General features: G+C 38.2%; 1 protein-coding gene across 4 annotated transcripts in view; it reads right to left on the bottom strand.

The window, feature by feature from the left end:
* Positions 1–25,922, bottom strand: part of PAWR (pro-apoptotic WT1 regulator) — an 82,004-nt gene that overhangs the window by 35,376 nt on the left and 20,706 nt on the right. For all 4 annotated transcript variants that reach the window (XM_063322873.1, XM_063322874.1, XM_063322871.1 and 1 more), the window contains exon 3: positions 3,367–3,495. In XM_063322873.1, coding sequence (XP_063178943.1) covers positions 3,367–3,495 — 129 coding nt within the window. The remainder of the gene's footprint in view (positions 1–3,366; positions 3,496–25,922) is intronic.

The raw sequence follows: 25,922 nt of genomic DNA, 5'->3' as shown, positions 1-25,922 counted from the left end.
TTTTCAAAAACTGTGCTTTTTGCCTATGAGAAGGGTAAAAGCAACTTCTGACAATGTTAAAATACAACTGAAAGATCAGGTTAAGGATTGGAAACAAAACATTATTCAGCAATTTATTTAATGCATCATATATTAAATCAACTGTCTTGTTTCCCGTATAACTGTCACAGTAATTATATATTTACAAATTTCATAAAATGATTAATAGAATGGACAAATCAGTGAGCGCATCTATAACTAGAGAAATGTATTCTGCTTAGTAGGTAGAACTAGAATAGATATTGGTCAATGGCAACTAGATTTGACTGAATTATTAAGATCTAAACCATAAATTCTACTTTTAGGAACAGAATTAGGCTTAACTGTTGCACAGAGTAGAATCAAAAGAAAACTAAGCCATCAAAGCTGGAATCACACTGCTGTCAAATTCTGTCCAAATTGGGCAAGTTGTAAGTCTTCTAATAAAAAGCAAGTTGACAGAGTCAGTAATAAACTGATTAAGTCTGAGCAGCTACAAATTTCTAAGGTTCCATCTGTTCTGTACATGTGCCATCCTGGGTCTCTGCCAGATCTGAGGCCTGGGACTCTCTTCTGTATTGTCAGTGACAGGACACCCCTGCTGGGCTCTGTCAACAAAGAAGTAGTGCCTGTTTGAATACGGAGGTGACAAACTTGGAACTGTGTAGGATACAATTAATACAGACAGCCTGCTAAATAGAAACTGAGATTGTTGATCAAGCACAATAGAAAATATGGATGAAAAAAACAGGGCATGGGAATATGGCCAAAACATTATGTAGTAACACCACTAGGGGAAACTAAAAGTGACAACTTTTCGGAATATTTGTTGAAGAAGGGAAAACAGAGTGAACACAATAAGAAAGGGCCTAACACAATAAGAAAGAGTCTAACAAACAACTTAGAAAAAGTATAAAAACATTTCAGAATGAGGAATCCTGCCAAAGAATCTGCAAAGACAATAGATCAAGTTATAAGAGATGTGCTCAGAGGAGACGGTCTCTCTGCAGAAATACTTCTGTTCGCATTCATCATGGTAAAGCATGGTAAGGGTCTCACATCAGAGCACCTCTTCATGGAAGACTCAAAGGGTCTGTTTCAAACAGAAGCACTGGTAGAACTTAAAAACAAAAGTACCAAAGTGAAAAAAAAGCTAGTTGCCAGAATGAGAATATTTACACCTTGAGCTTTGAAGGAACTATTTACGCTACTGAAAAATAGAACATCTAAAATACTCAAAAGATTGTATATAGTATAATCTCTCACTTTAAACTGCCCTAGTACCAGTGGTTAACACAATCACTATCTTTAAGAAGACTCTAGAGTAGACGAGAGAACTATAGACCAGTAAGCTTGATATTTATACTGAATAAAGTGGTGTTAATAAGTCTAAAACAATTAGTGGATAAGTGAGTAAATATGATACAGTGTGAGAGTCACCGGGCCATTTGTTAACACAGTGACATTTCACAAATCTAATGCAGCTTTTTAAGTGAAAAAACGTCCAGAAGAGAAAGTTGGTTGGCAGCCTACTGAGTTTCAAAAAGGCATTCCCCAAAGCCTCTTAAAGAAATTAAGCCACACTGGCACAAGGGCTAACGTCCTTCTGCGAATAAATTACTAGGGAAAAGACAGGAAATAATGGTGGGCCCTGATTTTGCAGTGGATGGAGTACTCAGAAGAGTTTCACGGGAACGTGTTCTGGGACCTGTGCTTTTCAATATATTCAGGAAGGAGCGTCCGCAGATGCTACTCAGAACAGAAAAGACGAGGGTCAACTGTGAAAACATGCAGGATTTCTCTATTGGGAGCGGCTGAGAGGTGAAACAGGAGATGAAATTTAGTGAACACAAGCACCAAGTGAGACAAAAAGGCAAGCATACTTCTAAATTTACATATGCATCCATCTCTAAGCTTATTATCACTCACAGATAACTCCAAAATGTTAAGCTAGAGTAGACATACACAACAAAAACAGTAAACTCAGCGCTCAGCAGACAAACAGACAGATATCAGGAATTGTCAGGAAAGAAACAGAGAACAAAACAAAAAACACCATTAAACCACTCTACGATTGCATGCTGTACTGAACTCTTCAGTTCTGTTTCCTGATCCCAAATAAATATAGTCAAACCAGAAAAAGTACAGAATGTTATTATCTCCTGTACAAGGAACTAGATAAAATAGAATTCTTCAGCTTAGAGAAGAGGCAGCTGAGGGGGGCTGTGCTCTCCCTGCAGCACTGTCACATAAAGAGGAAGCAGTTGTTCCCCGTGTCTTCCACTGGGACACCTTGGTGAAACAGATGGCAAGTGACATGTTCAACTTAAACAAAAGGAGACTGTTCTTCACATTCCAGGTAATTAAGCTGTAGACCTCTTCGCAGTAGGCTCTTACGAATGTTAAACGCATCCATGAGCATATGAAAGACTGGGCAAAATTTTAGAAAGAAAGTGCATCCAGACCCACTAAATTCAGTGATGCCCCCTCTGGTGATGGGTGGTTTGAAAACTATCACCATGTGCTTGCTCTGTTGGGATATATTTCTGCCTACGCATGTGCTATTGCCACTGTTAGGTCAACAGGCAGAGCTGGAGGGACTCAGGGCTGGGTTGGCACATGCCCTTGGGTAACAGAAGAGGAGAAACAAGACTGGTTAAAGAGACAAAAGGAAAAAGACAGAACACTTGTCCCAGGTAGTATATATATATAGTATGAAGAAGGGGTGTATTGGGCATAATTGGCAAGGTTTATCGGGGCCAGGGCCGGGGGGGGGTGTGGGGTGTGTGTGCAGGCTGCAGGATTGAGTGGAACCTGTAGCAGGGTGACTGGAGAACAAAACAAAACAAAACAAAAAAAAAAAAAAAAAAAAAGAGGAGGGGCAGGGGGAGAAAAGGTTTCACAGAGGCAAGGGGTGTTTTCCCCAAGAGATTCCCCAGAATCGGTAACTAGAAGTTTGTTAATTGACAATAAATTAAATTAGGAAATTGGGTCCTGAATTGAAAAGTTTGCCTCCAATTAATTGAATATTCTAAAGCTATGAGTATTTTTCACTTGAGTTTCCAGGTTTCTCTTCCTCTCATTAAAGAATAAGTTTTATGGTAAACATCCACACCGTTACCTGCAAAGCCCCTACAAAAATAGAAGACACTGTTGTCAGAACTGGGTCTCAGTGTGTCGAGTCTGGGGAATGGAATCTCATTCTCTGTTTTTAGTAATGTGACAACTCCAAACTTCATGGTTGTTTCCATATAGGTTATAATATACTGTTAAGTAGGAGTACAAAGAAGGCAGTATGAGTTTTAAAACTGAGTAAAATACCAAAATGCACAAGCGTTAAGAACTCACCTGTAGTAAGTATGAGCCAGAGGTATCTGCACTGGAACTCTCATTTTGTATCGTATTCTGTTGGGTAATAGCATCCTCCTTCTTTCGCTCCTTCTGCCCTGCTTCATCATCTTCATATTCATCGAGGCTCTAAAAACCAAAAATATTCAGTTATAAAACAGTCTTCCTGTGTTGCTTCATATGCTTCCCATATTTCACAAAATTCATGCATCGGTGAATAATTTCAAAGATTAATTTCACATTTCAGAAAAGTTTAATTAATTGTTTAAATGCTTTTCTTTCCATGGATATTGATATCTCCAATAAAAGAATAAAGTTTGACAACTAACTGCTTTTTCTTAATCACAAAAATAAGAAATAATAAGACCAAGATCCAACTTGACAAAGCTTTAGGCAATTTTGTCCAAGTTTAGTGCTTATCCTGCTGTGAGCAGGAGCCTGGACTACACCTGAGGTCCCTTCCATTTGAATGATTCAACTATCCCATTTGTCATAAGGAATAATTTTACCTCTACTTAAGAGATTTTGAGGAAGTACAGAAAAAGGAAAAAAAAGAGCTAATGGTACTCTTCACTCAACAGCTGACCTTTTTTGACACAGTGGCGCCTGCTGAGATTGAAGTGTCAGTCTGAATCACCCATCTTAATTTTGCTCTCCTTGTTATTGTCTTTGAAAATTTACCATTGAAAAGTAGTCATTTTTAAATTAGTTGGGCAGTCATTAATTGCTAACAATTAACACATATATAACATTTTTGCTCTTCATCACAAATGCTTCATACCAGACTTGCCGAAATACTTGACTCAAAAGGATTAAGTTTCTAAAGCGCTGACTTCTGACAGGTGAGAGACCGGAGAAATAAATAAATAATCAGTAACACTGCCTCTGTTCTAGCTCAGAGCCACACTGAGCCCAGGGTAGAAGGGTGAGGACTCAACCGGCTTTGAACTAAGTCAGCTATGTCTAAATCGGTCTATTAGTCTAACATACACAAATTTACAGAAATAAAAAGCACAACCTCATTTTTACAAGACCAACTTGACGCAGACATGGAGCTCCAAAAAAATTTGACCACAACATCACAAGCTGTTTGCCAGCACTCTGCTTTAAAACGAGAGGTGTGTGAGACCTAGTTCCAAAATCACGGGGAACTAACCATTCTAAGGTTCTGGAAAAAACTTCTGGATGAATGTGTAATTGCTTGAGAAACAGAGAACAGGGCTACAAGAGAACAAAGATGAACGTGAAATTATTTCAATGGAAGTTTCTAATGCACAAATAAGAAAATCACTATTCTGAGGCTTAGACACAGACAATCTCTGACATCACCTTATCCGAAGGATACAAAATTAGTCAAAAACACGTAATGAGAATGCTGGAAGGTAGTATTTTTTAAAGAGAAAAATCAGTGTTATTTAGTAACTGAAAATAGCACTAGTATATAAAAAAATTAACCTTGGCTGCTCCAAAGCAAACACTATGGTAACAGAAGCACCAGAAAACTGGCAAACTGGAAAGATTCACTAGAAAGGTGAACATCAGTGAACCTGAATAAAAGCCATTCAAATTCTCCACAGTAGCACTCATGGCAGAATCCTAATGCAGTTTCACCAGTCTACTTCTAACCAACATTGTAATGCAACTGATGTAGACCTCCACTTCTACCAATAAGAAAAGGCATACATGAAAGATTATTCCAGATGATTCATTACATATTGAAAAACACTTTCAGTAAGTAGTCTTTTCAAACAAAAGAATTATAAATTTTTAAAAAATTAATTTGGTTCTCTCAGGCCCATTTTTAACAAAGCATTTAAAAAACACTGTCATAGCACGTTCTAGGAGATGGTCTTTAAATCAACGTCCTCTACCTTTTATAAACTGTAAAGCTTAAAAAGTTTGGTAACTTAAACTTAAGTCTGTACCCTACTTTATCTCATTATCCTGATAATCCATTCTGAAGTGACAAAATAAGAAATAACGAGCCACTACTGCAACAAGAAATGGAGTGGTCTTCAGCACATACAAAACCAGCCTTGTTCAGAAAGAACTACAAGGCTCACAGAAGGTCTCACATAAATTAAGACTAATGTCGTGCAGATGAAGAACGATACTATATTAGAAAAACATGAAAACTTCTGGATTGTTCTTCCAGCCTCCAAGTTGTTCCTGTAAGACAATGAGGATCCCAGATAAATTCAAAGGAAAGAGACAGTTTGACATAAGTTTGGAAGAGCAGCTCTAACTAGCATAGGAAAAAAAACAACTGGAGACAGAAGAGACCAGTCATCTTCACACACCTCAAAAAAGCTTTGCATTTTCAAGGAACAACATTCTTTAAGGAGAAGCATAAAGCTCAAATTACAATAATGTAGGTTAAAAAACAAAAAAAGGTCTTTGTATCGACTAAGTAGACAAGTGCTCCTTTCTTCACAAATTCTCTCCTTTTTCAGATACATGCTACTCATAAGCTTCCAGAGACCATCAGCATTCCACAGAAATATTTTACTCTGAATAGTTACATCTTTAAGGAAGAACGTTCTCTCTTTCAATATAAGATCACCTGCTACTAACTATTCTCTTAACAGTTTCGGCCAGGAACAAAATGTCATCATCTGACATGAAATTTCCAGCCACAAAAGTTTAAACTAAGCATTTTCAGTTAGGACTTGCCAGTGACGTCCATTCCCACCTTCTCCCTTCTTCTCAGGAAGGCCCAAGATAACAAGATTGCTACCATCAAAAGGTACTTCCAAAGTTAAAGGCTGTCTTCCCAGGCATGGAACAGTTAGCAACAGTTTATGTAAACCTCATTTGGAGCATACAACCTGCTTTGAAGGCTACCAGGGCGTGCTCCCACTCCAGTTCCCTTCACTGGAGCAGGCCCTGAGCCAGCTGGGGCAAACAGAAGCTTGAGTGGTGAGAACCACAGAAGCAGCAGGTTTTTATTACTTGTTACAGATGACGGAGAAAAGTCATGGACAGGTTGTTCCTCACTATTTGCAGCCGATTTGGCACCTTTGGCTAGGGTTGCCAATGCCTTCCTGCCCTAAAGCAGATTGCTAGTCACTGCCAAGGACCTTCTGTGGCTTCCCAAACACAAATGTTATGTTCCCCTTCCAAACATAGACACAGACACACACATACCCACAAACTAATTTAAACAGTGTCCATGAAACGCCTGCTGAGCACAAGTCAACATGATACTAACTACAGAATTTTAACATTTTACTGCTTTTTACAGAAGTAATTACGTTTTGTTTCAATCACCATTAGCCTTAATCAGGAAATCCATTTGTTTTGACTCACGATGAAATAAGATTTCTTATGCAAAATAATACTTTACATTCAATATTCTGCACCTCTCCATCAGCTTCAGTCAGATTGCTGATCTTAATGCTATTTATATTCTAGGCTAACTTTTTGAGTAATAAAAATCAGTGAAAGCCAAGTTTAACTTGACAGATTAATTATTATTGAAAAATTAAAAATATACAAAGTGCTGTTACACACTTTAAAAATCTTTTTTTGTTAAACTGGTCTGCAGCTGAGACTGCCTCAGCCCACAGGACGCTTCAACTGGATGCATTACTGCATTGCGGGCTCCTCTCAAACACTCCACTTCGCTTTAGAAATTAGTTTCATGTCTTTGAAAAAGACATAAATGCAATAATTACTTCCTCTGTCAGGACAGCAGAGAAATGGGACTTGTAACCACCGAGGTGTAATTCTGGCCCATTATACAATTCTCTCTGTCCATTCCCTTCCCCTGGCTTTTTTATTTTGCTGCTAGGCACATACCATTTCAAATTCTTATTTTCCACTAAAATCATCTGAGTTTGGTACAGCAAGATATTCAATGTGACATTCCCACATCTGATCTTAATATAGGGAATCCACAGAAATTCTTTAGGTTTTCTAGCATTTCAGTAAATGTTTGAAGCTGTAGTATAAACATTTTTCTGTAAACCTCTAGTATGGAAAATACAAGCAGAATAAGATGCTTTCAAAAGAATCAGACTGATGAAGGAAACAGCCACAAAGATATCCCCGCATTCCAGCGCACCATCAGCCTGCAGTTTAAGGAGACATTGTGCAAAGAGCATTTCTAATGTTATTCACTGGGTTGCTTCCTATAAACATTTGTGCATTGCTAAGAACAAACACAAACTGGGGAGGGACTCTCTTTTCCATGAAAACAAGTGGGATTCCTACGTGCAAAAGATCAGTTTCTGAGCGCACACGAGCTGCTCTTGCCACAAGAAATGGTGCTGAGTCAAAATGTCACTATCCCCATCCCCCTTCCTGCACCAACTTGCTTTTTCCCCTTGCAGTTCTGCTGGCCGAGCACATACCTAAGAGCTTCCCAATTCATTTCATGAAAGGTCAGTCAGGTTAGTTTCAGCAGTTTTAATTAGCCCAGCTGATTTTGCCCAAACCAGATGCAAGCGCATTCAAACGATCTATTTCGTAGAACTCCACGGACAGTTGCGCTACATCAGCTTTTTGAAAATGATGAGCACTTGAGATAATAACATATTTAACCAGTACAGCAAGATGTGCAAGCAGATACATACTCTCACACAATAAAACCCTGTGTTCAACTTCACACTGGGCAATAAACAGAATATCTACAACACAAGCACCACTAGTTATCTTGCCTTTTTTTTTTTCAGCTTCTTAACCATGCTAACAATCTAGTAGAGGAAACAAAACTAGGCTTCTTCCCATTGCCCCAAATTGACTGTGAACAATTAAAAAAAATTTAAAAAAAAAAATCAATTTTACTGCAAGAGTATTTTCATGTATAGTAAAATTTCAAAGTGCCCTATTACAACTTCATATCAAGATGCTGAAAAAGTGCCATGGTTTCTATTAAATGTAAACATTATCTAAGAACTTCCACAGTAGCAATGCAAGACAAGATAGAAGAATTGTTTTTAATTCTGCAAAAAAAAGTAACTTGGCAATTAACGACAACAAAATACATTTTGGGAATCAACATTATTTTCCCCTCAGCTGACCATTCATAAAAGCCTGGAAAAGTTAACTGCAAACTAAAGATGACTATTTTACACATCATTTCTTTTTAATCCCTCTTCCTACTATAGCACTGAGAACTAAACGCTTCCTCTCCTTCCCATTCACAGCTCTGATACCTGCTAAATACCACCTTCCTACCTCTCTGCACAGTATCAAACCTTTCTGTCACCACCTCCCAAAACACACAGCAAATACAAGCAAAAATCCCAAACCTCAATGATTTGAGATATTACCTTGCCCCTTCAGAAATACTGGGTTTTAATCACATTTTTATTACAATGTCCAGACAGTATCCAAAATAAAATTTAACTAAAATGGGATTACAGTAATATGACCTTTTATTGGAACAGCAGTATAATTCGAAAAATTGCACCTTTTTCACTACGTAAGACTTTCATCAGTTTAGCTCGCTTAAGTTCTTTTTCTTACAAGTTGAAAAAATAACCTTATAGTGGTGAAAAGAGCTAATGTTATGCCTAAGAACTACCTAAAAACTACAAATAGCTTTATGGATACAAATTACCCAGTAAAAGATTTTATTTTTTTAAGAATACTTGACCTTAATTCTCACATGAAGAGAGTCCAAAAAAGGATATTGAACTCGAACACCTTATCTGAATGATCTTTGTGCACTTCTAAAAGCCTACGTATCCAAATGGAGCGGTCCAATGTCAACAATTAGTATGATCACAAGCATGGATTTTTAACCCAGAAGAAAGAATAAAGGCAGGAATCTTTGGTATCCAAGATCAAAAGAGACCTAAATGCAGCAATAGGTCAGTGAGCAGCAGGTGGGCCAGAGCACAGCTGACTGCAGCCATAGGATGCGCTCATCCTTGACCACACTGCCAACAAAGCAAACCAAAGAGACCAGCATCACTTAAGAAATCAATGAGATGCACATCTTGCTCTACAGAACTCATAGCATGCATGATTATAAGTCAAATTTACATTTTGTTTGAACTCCATCCTTTTCTCACCCATAACAAGCACTTACAACTGCCTGCTTTGTATACTCAATTATGTTTCAGAGCAAATACAGTTTGCAGTCTTAAAATCCACTCAAAAATGTTTCTGGGGGAAAAAAATCCCAACATATTTGCCTGCATTAGAGCAAAATAACAAAGTATTTTGAATTCTTTTAAAGCTTTAAGTAAAACATCAACTACATCAACACCAGAATGCCAATTATCTCTCCATTATAATAACAAAAAGCAGCTATGTTTGCACTTTGTTATTCAGCAAAATACACTGTTTGGCCACCACTGTCTTCAAACATACCACAAGAATGAGTTCAAAAGTCAAATGTTTAACTTAAACGAATCGCCAAAAAATCCTTTATCACAAGGCTTGTCAAGAACGATTGGTGGAAACGCTCAATTTAACTACTTAGTACGTGATTTTAATGTTAAAGCCACACAGTAAAATGCCAGGGACACAAGAGAAACTGCAAAAGACAAGCTATCTAGCATTATTAAAATCCTTCTAGAAAAGAGAAAACATAATAAAAATATGGATGGGCAAGCTATCAGAATTAAGCACCGAACTATTTAATGCTACACTCGAAGTTAGCATCTTAGACCTTTTCTGACTGATCACCATCTAAGAATGGAAGCACTAAACAGCAGAATTGACTGAAGATCCTTATGCAAAGAACTCGAACTGCTGATGCCTGTTCCATGAGGAAATTATTATATGAATGTAATAACGACTCATCCAAATGAACTACCCTGCTCTTAAAAACAAAAGTCAACAGCAAATAAAGGGGTTAAGAGAAAAGCAGCCAAACCCTCTTCTTGCTGTTGGTATGATCTACAAGCAGTTCCAGTGCACCTGATTTCAGATGTACACAGATATACTACAGGGCCCAGACCTCAGATACAGCACAGCTCTATGGGCTAGAAAAGTGAAATTTAACATCCCCCTCCTTACTAAAATTTTGCACACTGCTCTTCTTGCCTCTATGTTCTAATCAAATTTTGCTAGTGACAACACATCTCTTCCCCCTTCTGCTGATGGTTTACATCTGGTAAACAATTAAAGAAGACTACATACCTTCTGAACACAGAAATCACTTAATAGTGTCGAACATACAAATTTTGAAGTTACAGGCATGTTCCCAAAAAACACACAAACCAGGGAGAAAGAAAAAAAAATAAAAATCATAGTTTTGCTCCAAGCTGGAGTCAGTCACCAAACCCACTCTCCTTAGCCTCCTAATTAACATTCTGAAATGATGCACCCTGCGTAATGCAAAGATCTTGATCCAGTGGCTGAGCAGAATAACACGGCAAAACAAAGTTTGCCTCTTTCAGCCAGGAAGAAAAAGAGATAGGATATTTGTACTGTTCACAGAAGAAATATTTCTCAGTTTGCATCATGCCATACATGTTGGGAAAAAAACAACAGCAGGCTGCAAGAACTGAAAAGAGAACTTGTCCTGGATGTATAGAAAAGAAGCTGTAGTTTACAGACCACACTATTTTTCCTATAAAACTTGCTCCTGTATTAGATGGGATTCCTGGATATACTGGTCCTAGAGATAGTGTAAACTATCTGAAATGGGAGTAGTTTACCCACCGGGAACAATGGCTGAACAAAAGCCACTCAGAGCACAGTTAGATAATGGAGCTAAAATGCCTGTAACCACCATCATTCTGACTTCCAATGCCATGTACTTCTGCCAAAACTGAGCAAATAGAAACAGTGCTCCAAAAGAAAGATGTATTGTCATGTAGATAAAGACCATACAGATTGAGCACCCTTCTCTTTAGAGCCAGAAGAGCAGCAAGAGAAACAAATCTTGGAGAAGATTCGCACACTATTTTCAAAACAGAAGGTTTCCTTTAAATGTGACCATGTAATATACAAAGCATTCAATTTGTGTTTTCTTCCCTGGTACATTTATATGGTACCTCCAAAAAGAAATAAAGATGAGATCAGTATTTGAGGAATGTTCTGGATGGAGATCAGATAGGTTAATTAGTGTACTGTATTTCTAAATATCCTGTCCTCTGCAGCATGAACTTTGTAGCAATTTATATTGTCTGAATATCAAGTTGCATTTAAATTTACTTTTTTTAAAATTAAGTGCAAGGCCTTCATAGGTTTCTGCACTTTTGCTTAACAGGCTAATTGCCATTTTTCTTTTTTCTACCCAACTGAATCTCAATGTTTACTCACGGTGGGTGTGGGATTGGTCAAACTAAACAAAGCCAAAGAGGCTGCTGACAACCAAGTGAGCACGGACAAGCCACGACAATAGGCTCAGAACCAATTCCAAGAGAAATGGAAAACTTTGGCACAATGCTTTTTTTGAGAGTTGTACTGTATTTCTCATTTGGGACTGGAATCTTCTGAATTCGTAGAAAACCTGATAAAATTATCGACCATGTTTTCTGCTCTCCCAGCTGTTTCGAGTCCTAATATAAATAGCTGCTCTACCTAAAGAGATATGAGGAATCTACACCAAGCCGTGGGCCAGAAAGGGGGAGAAAGTACTGAAAAAGCATGTTAAACAGGATAGGCATGTATCTGGGTAATAACTGTTGAATTTGATTTTCAATAAGCACTTTTAAAGCCCCCAGCACTGATGTCAGGGATAGAAACACAGCGGTGATCAAAGCCATGCAGACAAAGCACATCTGTAGCGTTGAAGCCTGCTAGGATGGCAATGCCCAGAGAATATCAAGAAAGTTCAAGGTTGCTGCTGCAGTCAATATTGTAACTATTTCTTGGGAGAACACACCTTACACCTACGAGTTAATCCTAGCAACAACGCTGTGAAGCTGTTTCCCAACCTAGACTGCTGAGATCACCCTGTAGCTCTGCATCTGGAAGGAAGACTTCTTCCTCAGGGCCTCTGCCAGCACTTTTTTTTTTAAAAAGAAAATAAATGCATTCATCAATGTCCAGGGGTCCTGAGAGAAATCCAGTCCAGGTTCTTACAGTGCAATTCCATGTCCTAACAGCATGAAAGTCTTCTGTCACCAGCATTTGTACCCCTGCTTCTTACGGAAACTGTGATTAGAAATCACGGCTCTTTTGTCCCCGTATTTTTTGAAGTCACTAGTGATGGGGGGATGAGAGGGATGGTAGTGCTGTGTTCCAAACAGTAATAAATAATATTTAATAATAGATTAGTATCTTTAAAATATGGGAGTTGCACAAGTGTGCGTGGGGGGGTTAATTCAAGTTTGCTAACAGTGACAGATGCAGATTAGCTGCCACAGTAATTCAAGGGCTAGACAAAGCAGGCAGTTACCCTTCCACCTGAGCAGTCAGCGCTCTATACAGTCCTGAACCAGCCCAGCAGGTGTTTGACTCTTCCCATTCAAATGCTCCCTGAGGAACTGAGGGAACTATAGGATTGACTTACGAGTGAGGAGGAGAAAGCGTGGGAGACAGAAAGAGCTGTGGGAAAGGATCACAGAAAGAACATGCAGCTGATGCCTGGTGAGAGGGAGCTATGCAAGTAAACCGAGATTACAGGAGCAAAAATAAGCAAGCAAGCAAAGAACACATCTGTTTCAATCGGTCTGAGAAGCAAAACTTCACGTATTTTTCTGTGGTCTTTCCATCGCTGTCAGAGTGATCTGCCTCATTCCCCTGCAGCACTCGCCCAAAATCTTTACATTTTGATTACCAGATCTAAGACAGAGCTGGATGTACTCCTCTCCCAGAAGATAAAAACTAGGACTTCGGATGGGAGCACACAGATAGACAAGACTTTGCCACTCAAGAGCGCTTCAGTGCATGCTTTGAGCCTACAAAACAGTGCCAACAGGTCCAAGTACCTTGGTGCAGCAGCATCATTTGCATATGGTGACCTCAGAACAGAGAACAACATGCGTAGACAAAAAAACAAATCAATGCGAGTGTGAGGAAATGTAGTATAGGATCGTAATGGGAGGAATGAGTCATGTCATACAGGTGGTTCAAACAACTGCACTCACTGGAACCTTGCACTACTGTAACTCATTGCCTAAGAGAGCTATGGTATTTCTACAGCAAAGTATACCAGAATAAAGCAGGAATAAAGCAAGGAGGGGAAAAGCTGGATAAATAAAAGCCCGTATTCCAAGTGCAGAAAAAGTTTGTACAAAAAAAACCATTTGCCATTAGTGTTTTTTTAATTGTTGAGTGACTGATACAGTTGGGGGGGAGGTTAGCTATAGTTACTTGCATTCAGTAAGTCTTGTCCAGGTCTTCAGCAACCAAGAAGTTCTTTGCATATGAACAGATTTACCTTTTCAGGACAGACAGCTCAAGAAAACCATTAAGATTTCAGCTTATAAGGCATTATAAGCTTATAAGGCATTCAAAACATCAATCATAACATGTGTTTCTCAACTGTAAAATAGGAATGAAGGGTAAAGTCCTCTTTTCTGAAGTATTCAAAAATCTACCCGTGAAAGATGCTCAGGGAACTTTTAGATGCTCACATGGATCTGTTCTGTGCTCCAGACCCAAGGCAAGGGTCTCCCTTGCTAAGGCACAGGATAAAAGGGCCACGACTCTTCTCCCCCCCCCCCCCCCATTTTCTATGGAGCTTAAAGAGAGCCTGAGGTTAAGGTTAAGACTGATACACAAATTAACGTGCATAGTCTTCTCCATGGTAACTGTTCACACGCCTTGTTTTCTGTAGACCAAACTCTGGTAAACACAAGGTAATTCAAGCTTTACCATCCCCCAGTGAAAGAAAGGTAAACAATTTTCCATCTCCTGTAGGTACCACCGGGTAGGAGCATTCACAGCGTTACCATGGAGCAGCCCTGAGCCATTCATGTGTCCAGCCGACAGTGCAGGGGACAAGGAGAGGAATTAGCATGAGCTCACACCACCGGAGAGGGGATTCAGAGCTCAATTCATCTCGTGCAACAACCTTTCACAGCCAAAAGATACTTTAAAATCAAGAAAAAAACCCGTTTTTAAGAATCTTAATGACAAAAAAAAACCCTTTCAAAGGTAAAATGATGCTCCAGTAGGGGACTCCATGTTGTAAACGGGGGAAAGAAAACAGCAAACAACAACAACCAAAACCCAGCAACATCAACAAAATAAATCCCCCAGCCACTGCCACACTTGCACTCCAATCCAAGCCAGGTGAACGTAAGTGAGGAAGTATCCGAGGAAGAGTCAGGACTGAGGATTCCGCTGTTCACGTTATTAAAACATGCTTTTAATTTCTCAGACTACAAGCTAAAGCCTGTAATAATGTCACTTGGAAAACAGAAGGCTGAGTGAGCATCTGAGGGTGAAAAGGAATGTTTTCACAGGCGCAGTTAGTAAATACCACTGGCTCCTGCAGACATTCTTCCTTAAATGGAAATTAACATTGCTTTAGGTTAGAAAAAAATCCCCATCTGATACAATAGAAGTGATAGGATAGCTATTAACCTTTTAGAACCTGTGCTAAAAGACACAAGAATTAGCAGAAGGCTTTATATATACATTCCTTTTTGTTCAAGAACAATTTTAAACCCTTCCCCTCCCCTGCCACACGATTCTTGTCTGAAGATTTGGAAGAGTAAGGAATCCAAAAGTCTCTCAAACACTATAAAAACAATGTGGAAATAAAAAGTCTCTCTGCGCATCTACGACTAACTGTATGAGGGCACTAGACAATTTAAAGAAAGGAAACTACTACAGATAGAATCAGAACTGAACCTTCACCCTAAAGTTAAGCCAAACTTTATTTGGACACTGAAATAACTCTGCATTGCTTTGATTTTATTTTTACTTCCTATTTTTTATTTTCACATGCCCCCCTGCAATTGCTTTTTCCAGCCAAGAGAACAAGCCCGTTCTCCCTCCCCCAAGATTCCTAACAAATTGAACAACACGACAGACAAGGGCTGAGGCTCCACAACAGCTTAAATTAGCCTGTGTCCATTCAGCCATACTCCAGCTCTCCCTCTTTCCCGCTCCTGCCCATGGGCATCCATCCGCCATGCACCATCTCCATCTGATCTGGACCACCTCCCACGTCAGGGTAACCTACTAGCAGAAAGCTAACCCTCTAAAAAGGAAATAGTCTTTTCTAACACCTTGGTCTAGCTAACTACGGGATTAAATGAGTGCCAGAGTCCACACAGGCAAGGCAGGTAAAATGCAAGGCTCTAAAGCAGCCCTGACATGGAAAAGGTTAAACTCTCACAAAATTAAGACCTCAGCAATTCAAACCAGAGGAATACTCAAGTATTAATCTAAAACCACATACTAATGTTGAACATTTAACCTGCAGCTTCCAGGGGCTACAGGACAGTTTCCCCCCTGTAACCTGCACAATTGCTATTACTGGAAGTAGCAACAAGAGGACTACTACAGAGCTGAAGAGTTCATCCATCCAAGTGTCAGAAGTTTCACCACCATGCACAGCCCCGCTACAACTTCTAAGGTAAAAAGGCCCCTCAGGAGTGCTGGACAGTGGATTAACGTGCTCCTCCTTACAGCTTGGCTCCACATGCAGTTGGGCCCCTATAACTGAAAAAAGTAAACTGCAATATAAAATATAAATGACAAGGATGGAGAGACAAGACAAGCTGGGCTTCTTGGCCTGGCTTTTCCACCACAAACACCATGAACTCAGAAATACCTACATACTGGTCAAATGGCCCAGCCTCAACTTCTGCTCATCCTGGAGCTTGCACTGCCCATTCTTCTGCCCTGGCACAATGTTTACCCGTACAGTAAGTGAACCTGCTGTAAATGAATTCATCAAAATCCAAAACATTATTTTCAGGCCTGATACTTCCCGTATTATTAAAACCGGTGTCCACACACAACAAAAAGGACAGGAACCACTAGACCTGGCCTAACTCCTTGTGAAATTTGTATGCAGTTACCCCCTCTCTTGGCACAGATACACAAAAATGTCATTAAAATATGTATACCTTGTATACATAGCATTCTTCACATTAGTAATTTCTCCTGCTAACATATGCAAGTAATTTTAGGAAGAAATATCCATTGATATCAAGACCACAGAGACCATAACACAGCTATGTCCTATGTATGAGGGTTTTGCTATTCTCTTATTATTGCTTTAAGTAAAATTTTCCACATTTTTTTTATGCAGAACTCCTTTTTCTTAAAACAATTAGAGCTCCAGCCACACTTCATGATTTTTTTTTACTGTATTTCTGACATGGATTTGTAATAAGATAAAAAAGAGAGTACTTTGTTAATTAAGTTGTAATAGTTTATGCCTGAAATATAAATCTTGCCTAAGATCTTTTCTCACTGTGAATCTGAAAATGTGAAACAGATAAATTAACATTTGGCTTTATTTACATATAATGGAATACCTTATTAACTGGAGTCAGGAAAAAGAAAAAGCTCTGACTCTCTCCTGCAGCTGCTTTTCAATTTATGGTTTGTCTTTGAAGACCGTTTTTAAAACGTGTAAAAAAGGAAGGAAGACACAACTACATCTATGCATTGCCATATCAAACACCCACAAAGACTTTCACAGTCATTCACCAGAGATACGAAATGCTGTAAGACAGGATTTCTCCCAAAAGTACAGCTAACATTATAAACAACTTACTGGGTCGGTGACAGCAAAAAATCACCTTGCCAATAGGATGCAGACTGATTCACTTAGGCATTTCATTGAACCTAATAAGATTTTTGTTGCAAAAACAACAAATACATTACACAAAAAAACAACAAACAAAAAGCCACACACACAAAAAAAGCACACAGAGCGGTCTGCCTAGAAAAGCAATCTTTGTCACTGGAGATCTCAAAGAACGCATCAATGCCAAATGTCAGGGATAACACAGGTACAAGGATCCTGTCAGGACAAGATGACAAACTAGATGATTCTTCAAGTTTCCCTACCGCCTCATTTTCTAGGATTTTGTAACTGTAACCACTTTGCAGGAAAAGTTTCAGTGGCCACACATGTAACAAATAAGGATAACAAATTGCACCAGGTACATATTTCTCCCCACCAACGTTCACGCACACATCCCACATAAACCAACTGCAGTTGCGCAGCAAACTGGGAGAAGCAAGCACAAGAAGCCGGGCAATTCTGCTGTCACACCATCCAGCACATATGGGACTGCACCACTCTGGCTCTTCATCAGAAGACATGGGCACAAGCAAGAACTCCCTAAGCAGAATATTGCTCAAATCTGGGACAGTAATAAGAGGAACAGAGGTATAAAAAAAAGAAAGGAAAAGAAAAAGTTTAGTCTGCATCTATTTTGCTCTCAAACAGGTTCCCACTCACCCCTGCCAAGAAAGAATGCTGTGATGGTTGCAGTGTTTCCCTGAATGAGAACAACCACTTTTATGTCATTCTGATGTACAGACTTTTCCATTTTGTTTTTTCTTAAAGCACAGAGAATCAGTTCTTAAATTATCTTTCTCCCCTCTTGACCTTAGGCAATTGCCTGCACCATAGTATTAACTTCAGTTACTACTAGTCTATCGTATCTACTGAAGAAACTGTTCCATACCCATTTTCCCTGCTTGTTTAGTCAAAATTACCACTTTTCTCACAACCTCTGCCTTCCTATTAACTCAAGCTATTCACAAGAAGATTACAACGGAATTCTGTGATGAAGTTCTCAAAGATCCAGTTAAAATCCTACAAAAAAATGATCTGCTAAGTTACACTGCCTGTTCTTTAGTCAAGAGAATTAAATAAAATAGATCTCCCACTAATTTACCCGGAACTGACGTCTATCCACCTAGCATCTGCTGATCTAGATTTATGCTCCTCGATTTGCTTTTTTAGTTATAATTTTATACCCAAATTCTCTGAAAACTTCTCTAGTATTCCAAGGTTTCTTAGAAATCAGTATTACTGGGCCAGAGACTACTTTGGTCAATTGCTTTGAGTGGAAGTTACCTGGACATGCTCATTTCCAAATGTTTATCCTTTCTGGAGATGAAGTCACTCCCTGGAAAATCCTCTTTTGAGGTCAATACTCACTCCTGTTTCTACCAGGCAAAAAACAGAAATATTTCTTGACAAGTACTCCTAATGGCAAGCACTCATCAATATAGCATAATAAAATAATACCAATCTAACCAGAAAGACAAAATAACATGCCTTAGATTACGACCAAATAATTGTCTGAGGGAAAAATGGCACATCTAAGAGGGATGGGTTCCTCCAAACAAAACGAAGCACTTGGCCACAGCAATCCTACCAGACCTCTCAACTGAAAGGATTCATTTTAAGTATCCAAACTGAAACAAACCCCTTATTTTGTACTATAATGGGCTAACAGCACACCCAGCATCAGTAACTCTACCTTAAATGAGAAAGGCAAGCAAGACGCACAAAACCCAATACTAACACTACCACAGCTGATGGCTGACCATAAATCAAGTCTAAAGCAGTCAGTCCTGTGCAGATCTCTCTGGCAGATGAATTCAGCTTCTACTGGAAGCAGGACAGGTCCAACCCAATCTGTACTGGTCACAGTTGCCAGTAACAGATGTCGCTGCGCACTTCCAGAGGAAAGATCTGAAAGCCACTGGTTGAACCATCTACCTGCGCGTAGAGCCAAGTGTTGGAAATATTGGGGATTTATCTGACTACATTGGCTTTGACACATTACTTAATTACAACCTTTTTAAAAAGAGACAAGAATTGTCTTTTTTTTTTTTTCTTTTTAATCAATCCAACAGTCTGTTTTATTTATTACACTTCTACAGTGCTTTAATTTGTGGTTTTCTTCAAATGCCACCCTCCACTGAGCTGCACTACTGGCAAAGCTAACCACGCTGAGCTTTTAGTTACTCAACAGCGCAGACTAAACATTTACCACCATTTGCCACGAAGCACATGCACTATTATAGTCTATTCTTAAAGACAAAATTTTAATTGAGGTATTTGTAAAGAATGCCTATTTTGAAACACAGCTTTCAATTGCTCTGTGAAACCCTTTGGCAAGGATATTGTGCATTCCTAGGAGGATTTAAATTAGTTTGCTGCAGAACAAAACCTGGGTTACGGATAGTAACTTGGATACAGTCACACACACACAAAAAAGAGAACATTCTTCCTTGAAAAACACAACCATCAACATGCAAAGTCCGTTTTAATAAGATAATGTGAGGGGTTTTCTGGTAAGTGAAAAACACTTATTGCAATACTGTTTCTAAACCAAATTACACCTGTTTGTACTCCCAAAAATTCTACGGAATTTAACATTGTAAAATCCTCCAATATTTGAAGCTGCTAGTTTTAAACTGACATGTGAAAAGATAATTTTACATTAAGGACTGCAATTGTACATCTCTCTTTCAAATGCAATTCCTGATATTTTTTTAATAGGACTTGAGACATGCTTGTCTTAAAATGATTTCTTATTTGTTCTCTCCAATCTGATTTTTCCCCTCCACCTGTCAGTAGGGCATCCGAATAAAAACAGGCCTTAAAAAAGAAACTTAAAACAGTCTCGTTAAATCAAATCTCCTCAGCATTCAGTTCCCATCTTCTAGGGAATCTTCATATACATGATAATTAGTTTCGTTAAAGGTTAAGGCTTAAATGTCATTTCTTTGTGTTGTAAATTCTAATTATTCATAGTAAATAAATTAGTGATACTCTTTTATTGCTTAAAGCAATGCAGAAGCTTGAAGCAATCATACAACTGGCAAAAATTAGGAGTTCCCAAAAAAGGAAGTAAAACTTCATTCTTCACATTCCAGTAGACTTAAAAAGGGCTCCATTAACACTAACGGGGAAAGGGCCAGTGACCTAGAATTTTACTCGTGGTCCGAACTATTAATGAAGTCTGAAGAATAAAGAGTAATGGGTATTCAAAATCCAACTCCTGTGATGTAGCAGGAGAATGAATAAGCTGTGCTCTAATTTACTCTGACGTGCAGCACATCATGGCTGCAGAAGCGGTATGTTAGAACAGACCATCTTTCAGGAGTCACATTCTTGGGAAATGGCTGATTCCTGGGGATTCTCACACGATCTTAACAGCAAAATAGTAAAAAATAAAAAAAAATAATAAAAAAAAAATCAAACTACTCTTCTTACACATAAGTCATACGTAAAGAAAAGGAGTTGAGGGGCAGGGGAAAGAAGTCTTATTTGAGGAGGAGACCATAAAATCAAATGGATTTTATGACTACTCTAACACTACTATTGAACACTATCGAGCCTATCCCATCCACAAATTTTACATTATGGATATCACATTTATTCACTACTGAAAGCCAGAGACAACCCGAGTATGCCCCTTGAGAAACTCCTTCAAACTGCCAAAGAAAAAGACTTTTAGGCCTGTCAATATCCAGCTCTTGTTCCCTAGCACATGCTTTACTGATAAATAAAAATACAACAATGACAGCTATCAGGATAACTACATTACTTTGAACTTTTCCCAAATTGCTTTTGGGATCCACAACTAGATCAACCACTTTATTCATGAAAAAGCCATTCCACACCATTCTGATTAGCAAACCAAGCGCAGATTTCATTTTCATATTACCCAAATACAAGTTTAATATCAGCAAGACTAGAGAGTCAAATAAAAATCAAAGGATGGACCTTATTTTCAACCCAGGAACAAAGAAAAACTTCATCACCAGAAACTACATATTTGAGGATTCATATCGCCCATTAGGGGACACAGAATTTGGCTTTCTGAAACGAAACCAAGGATATAAAACACCATTCCTGAAAACACGAAGCTAAGTGATGCTTCACAAACAGTAGCATCATTCAACTTGCAAAACCATCCTATTAAAAAAAACCCACTGTGCAGTTCAGTCTATCTCTAAACTTTTCTTAAAACTTCTAAGAAAGAAGAAATACTCTTCTTAAAATACTGCAGTAAGTATTTTTTCTTATCAGCACAAAGGTGGCAAATAATTTTTATCAAAACACTATCAGAATGATTAAGATGTTGGGATGTGCTTGAAAAGTTATGATATTTTTCTACTGGTCAGAATAAACGTTTAATGCTGTTTTCACATTCAAATTTAAACCTCAGCTATCTATAGCTGGAGAACAGATATTTTTGTATGTGCATTCCATAATTCTCCAAGATTATGAGTCTCCTAGATGGCTGCTGCAAGCAATAGCAGAATTCTTTAAAATACTAGAAATATGTGAATACATATCTATCCAAATAAACACTGACTATTTTTGTTACTAGAAACACTTTTGGTTCTGTTAGCAATTAAAATGCTTCAGTTTAAGGAATGAGGAAAAACTGAAAAAAATATTTCCTACTTAAAATTGCTGTACTGGACATATCCTTTCTGGATCCACCTTGATTCCATCCCTGAAAGAACATCCTTGAGTTAAGCTCCCCAGGCCCCAGAAACATCCGTAAAGAAAAGGACCTGGGGAAAATGTAAACTTAGCTTCTGAGAAAGAATTATCTGTGTCTCAATGTAGTTGTCTTTGTTTCTTTTTCCTTAAAAAAAAAAACCTTTCTTCCTAAGACAATTCAGGCGAAATGTTCTGTGATTCAAAACTCTGTGCAAAGAAGGATTCAGGCACAAATCCAAAGATGCATCCAAAAAAAACATGCAGAAGCAAACAACTTGGCAAAAAAAAATATCCAAGGAAACAACTAATCAGATGCATTTGTTAAGAAGAATGTGTAGAAAAGTTCTCCTAAAACATGCACAGCCAAAGTTTCTGTAACAGCTAATTGATATGCTATTATTCATTAGAAGAATGGCAAAAGCTGGACTGTTTAAAATGCACACGCTTTATCTGGATAGATGTATACTGCTCCTGTAAAGTTTGCTCAATAACTCACCCACCTCCAAAAAGTGAGCCGCGCTATCCAAAGGTTTTTTTACTGTTCCAACTCTTACTCTACTGGCTACGTACATATATACACACACACACACACAGAGTCAAGTCACAACTCACATCACACACCGCATGACAAAGACTGTATATAGAGCAAGGAGTTCTCAATGCATCAAATCCAGTGAAGGTCAGCTTCCAATGGATTTCCAATCCTATGCTTCACTGAAATCAGATCAAAGTTGACAAACTCAGAAATCTCTCTCCTTTGCAAGAATTATTATCTGCTGTTTTCGGGCGATGCATTCACTTACAGTACATTTCTTTCTGATGCATATTAATTTGCTCTCTTCTCTTCTTGGCCTTCCATTATGGAATTTGTAAAAGCTTTATTACTACCGGAAGTGGCAACTCTCTCAGATTTATGGAAGAGAAGAAATGGGACTCATACGTTAAAAGCTGCAGAGGACAAACAGCCACAGGAGATTACTTTTACCACTACTTTCCCAATAAAGAAAGAAGTTATCAAGCCATATACCTGGCAATCCTGCTTGTTTTCTAAAGATAAGAGGCAATATGCATGTTTTTCACATAGATACTCTACAAATCCTATTCCTTGCGTACAGCTGCATGATCTTAGTGAGAAGCCAAGGGACACATGGGTGCAGCCTTTAACTGTTCATTTTGCACGGTACTGAAATAAGTCCAATGAAGGCCCTTTGTAAAGGTATACTGGATGTATGAGTCCAACTGGATGTAGGAGTCCAATTGTCTTTCCAGTACACAAGTAAGAGCCAGCTCCATAACTGAACAGCCTACAGTAATTACGATTTCTCACCCATTTTCCCCCGATTTTGAAAGGTTGCTTTTCTAGGTTCCTGAGCAGGACTTCAGAGGAAATGTGATATAAATGAAGAGAATAGAAACATGAATTCTGCAAAATTTCATAAGCTGGATTTGTGTTTGTCTACAAAACATATTGTTTATTGAAGTCCAAAAGGTACCTACCACCATTAAACCAACTTATTTTTCACAATGATTTGGCACATTAGACCAACTGCATTTTCATTATAAAGTAACCTCTCAAGATGATTTTCCCAAACAAGTAAACCTGCAGTCAATAACTACAGTAAGCAGTGGGTGTACCGACAAAGGCAGATCTATGCCAGAAATTGATAGTAAATATTTTATTAAAATTAGGAACCAAAGGCAAAAATAATGGAAATCTTTAGCCAAATCATAGCAGCATAAAATTAAACTGGTAAAGCCTGACTTGGTAATTACGGCTGCCTTCAAATTAAGTTCAAGTAAAAAAGCACACAGCTCAGCGTATTTTAATTTTATTTGGTTCTCAAAACAAACTGCACTTAAACTTCCTAGCAGACATTAACATCTGGAAGTGACATTTCTGTTACAGTGCTCTACCAGCAGGTACAGCACAGTGATTCCCAGTGTGTAAGCTTCACAACTTTTTTGCTCCTCGCTATTTAATATCAAGGGATGACTATGACTATCAAGGGACATTTTATGGGGATTAGCCAGGCAGCTGCCAAATGTCTGAAATGGGTAGGCAGCCAATGCCAATTCCTTCTGCCTCATTACAGGCACATTTAAGTATCTTGTAGCATAAACTAAAGCTGAATAAAAAATAATTTAAAGAGTCTCCACTTTGCTTTGTAGTTCTCCTCCTAAATACTTTAAAACAGTTGAGTGGGAATTGTTCCTTCATGTTATCTTTTGTCCTGGTTTTGGTGCTGTTGCTGACATACAAACAACTTAAGTCACTCCAACAGAGAACCAAGTTTAAATATAACATGACTGTGTGAACTGACAAGTTCTTGTTGGATCAGCTGATCGCAGCAGCAGACATTTAACCATATTTCAGCAAGAACTGACTCAACCGTAGTGTTATCTTGAAGTCCAACATTCCCTAAAAATCAAGGGATTCAATCCAACTGCTGTGTATAAAACATTCTGAGCAATAGATGAAATACTTAGAGGACAGGATTATGTTTTGAACAATAAAAAGATCCTTCTGGAGATAAATGGCTTTATAAAAAGCTCTTAGAAATAAATCCACCTTTCAAGGACGGTTCCATCTTTTGAAAAGGATTGGTCTTGAAAGTAAGAAGCACTCATCTATAAACTCATTAAAATTATAAGCAGCAAATGCATTTAAGCAGAAAATAAGCACATTCTTGAAAAGCTTCCCAATAAAAAAAAAAAAACCAACTTAAACAACCATGATTACACTTCCACCTCTTTATATTGTAGACTTTCAAAGGTGTTAAAACATTGGAGCAAAAATAAGAGCAAAAAAAAACCCCAAAAAATGAGCAGTAAGTGTTTATTTTGTTCAAAACCAAACCATTTTGCAACTTACAAACTGATTTTTAATTTAAGAGCAAAATCCACACACACTTTTTCATCCCAACACTACCAGTTCTGTGATCCCTTGTAACACATTGTCTGTTCTGGGTGAAACGCATTTAAATATCTCCAAAATACCACCCCCACCCCCCCTTGCCACATTCCCCTCCTACCCCTCCTCACATTTTCAACTAATACTTTGACATTACTGGCCTCACTCAACTCAATCCTGCAAATTCCTGACATTCATGTCTTCTTAATCTGAAATGTAACTTGAGGAGATGGTTAACATTTGACCTTTGCTCTACCTCAGACATACCTGGAGACAAAAAAAAAAAAAAAAAAAAAAAAAAAGTCCAAGGCATGCAGTGTGCATTCATAGTCTGAAAGGATGTTTTATTTAAAGTTCCCAGCACACAGTCTTTAAAAAACCCAACCCATTAAAACTTCAAAAGGTAACTTAATGAAAATTCCCCTACAAGCATAGTTTTGCATAAAGATTGCAATTGTACTTATACTAAGAATGAAGACCTCAAGCAATAAATAAGAAATAAATCCCTGGAAGTATACACCCAAGAGTCATGGTGAATTTAAGAATTAAATGGCTACCATACTAATGAAAACACTCAATCTCATTTAATTAAATTGGATTCTATGGCAGAGAATGAACAACAATAAATCATACATTGATTACAGAAGTAGACACAGTACCTAACAGGCTATTAAAAAAAATTAGTCAGAAACAAATTACTAAGACAAATGGAGGATCAGGTTCAGAGACAAATCAGAAAAAAAAAACAAAAAACCAAACAAGTTAATTCTGCAAAAAAAGCAAATCTACCTGTTTGCTCCAAATGAAGCCAAGCAAATACTCAAATACAGTTCCCCCTGCCCTTTCCTTTCCCCTTTAAGAAGTTTTAAAACTGAATGTTAAAGATTACTCTAGCTTTTTACCCACCCTCCTACTCTCCTTCATTACACACACACAAAAAGAATACGGCCCTTAGAAGCTTCCTAGCTGCACTTTAAATGGATTACGCTCTTTGTTCCCCCCTTCAATAAGCGCGGATTTTTTGTTATTCTATTTTGGGAAAAAGATTTACTACGAATTAAAGCCTTTTAACAATCAGTGAGAAATGTTGTACTGGTATCACATATTTTTACCTCAAATGAACTTGTTCGGGCGTATAGGCTTCACATCTTTTCTCCTCTTAATTACTAGTGCATACTACTGCCAGTATCTGGTAGTGCCAGAATTTTGAGGGAAGAAAGAAAAGAAAGGGTTGGAATACCAGGGATGAACATGATTGTTTAATGAGCCGGTGTCTCTTTGCTAGGAGATAGTCCCCATTTGCTGTTATCTCTATCAGCTTCAGGCATTTTGTTTGTC

The sequence above is a fragment of the Chroicocephalus ridibundus genome, chromosome 1 (genome assembly GCF_963924245.1).
Source record: "Chroicocephalus ridibundus chromosome 1, bChrRid1.1, whole genome shotgun sequence".
NCBI lineage: Eukaryota > Metazoa > Chordata > Aves > Charadriiformes > Laridae > Chroicocephalus > Chroicocephalus ridibundus.
The sequence above is the reverse complement of the archived record's forward strand: the minus strand, read 5'-3'. Positions and strand labels throughout refer to the sequence as shown.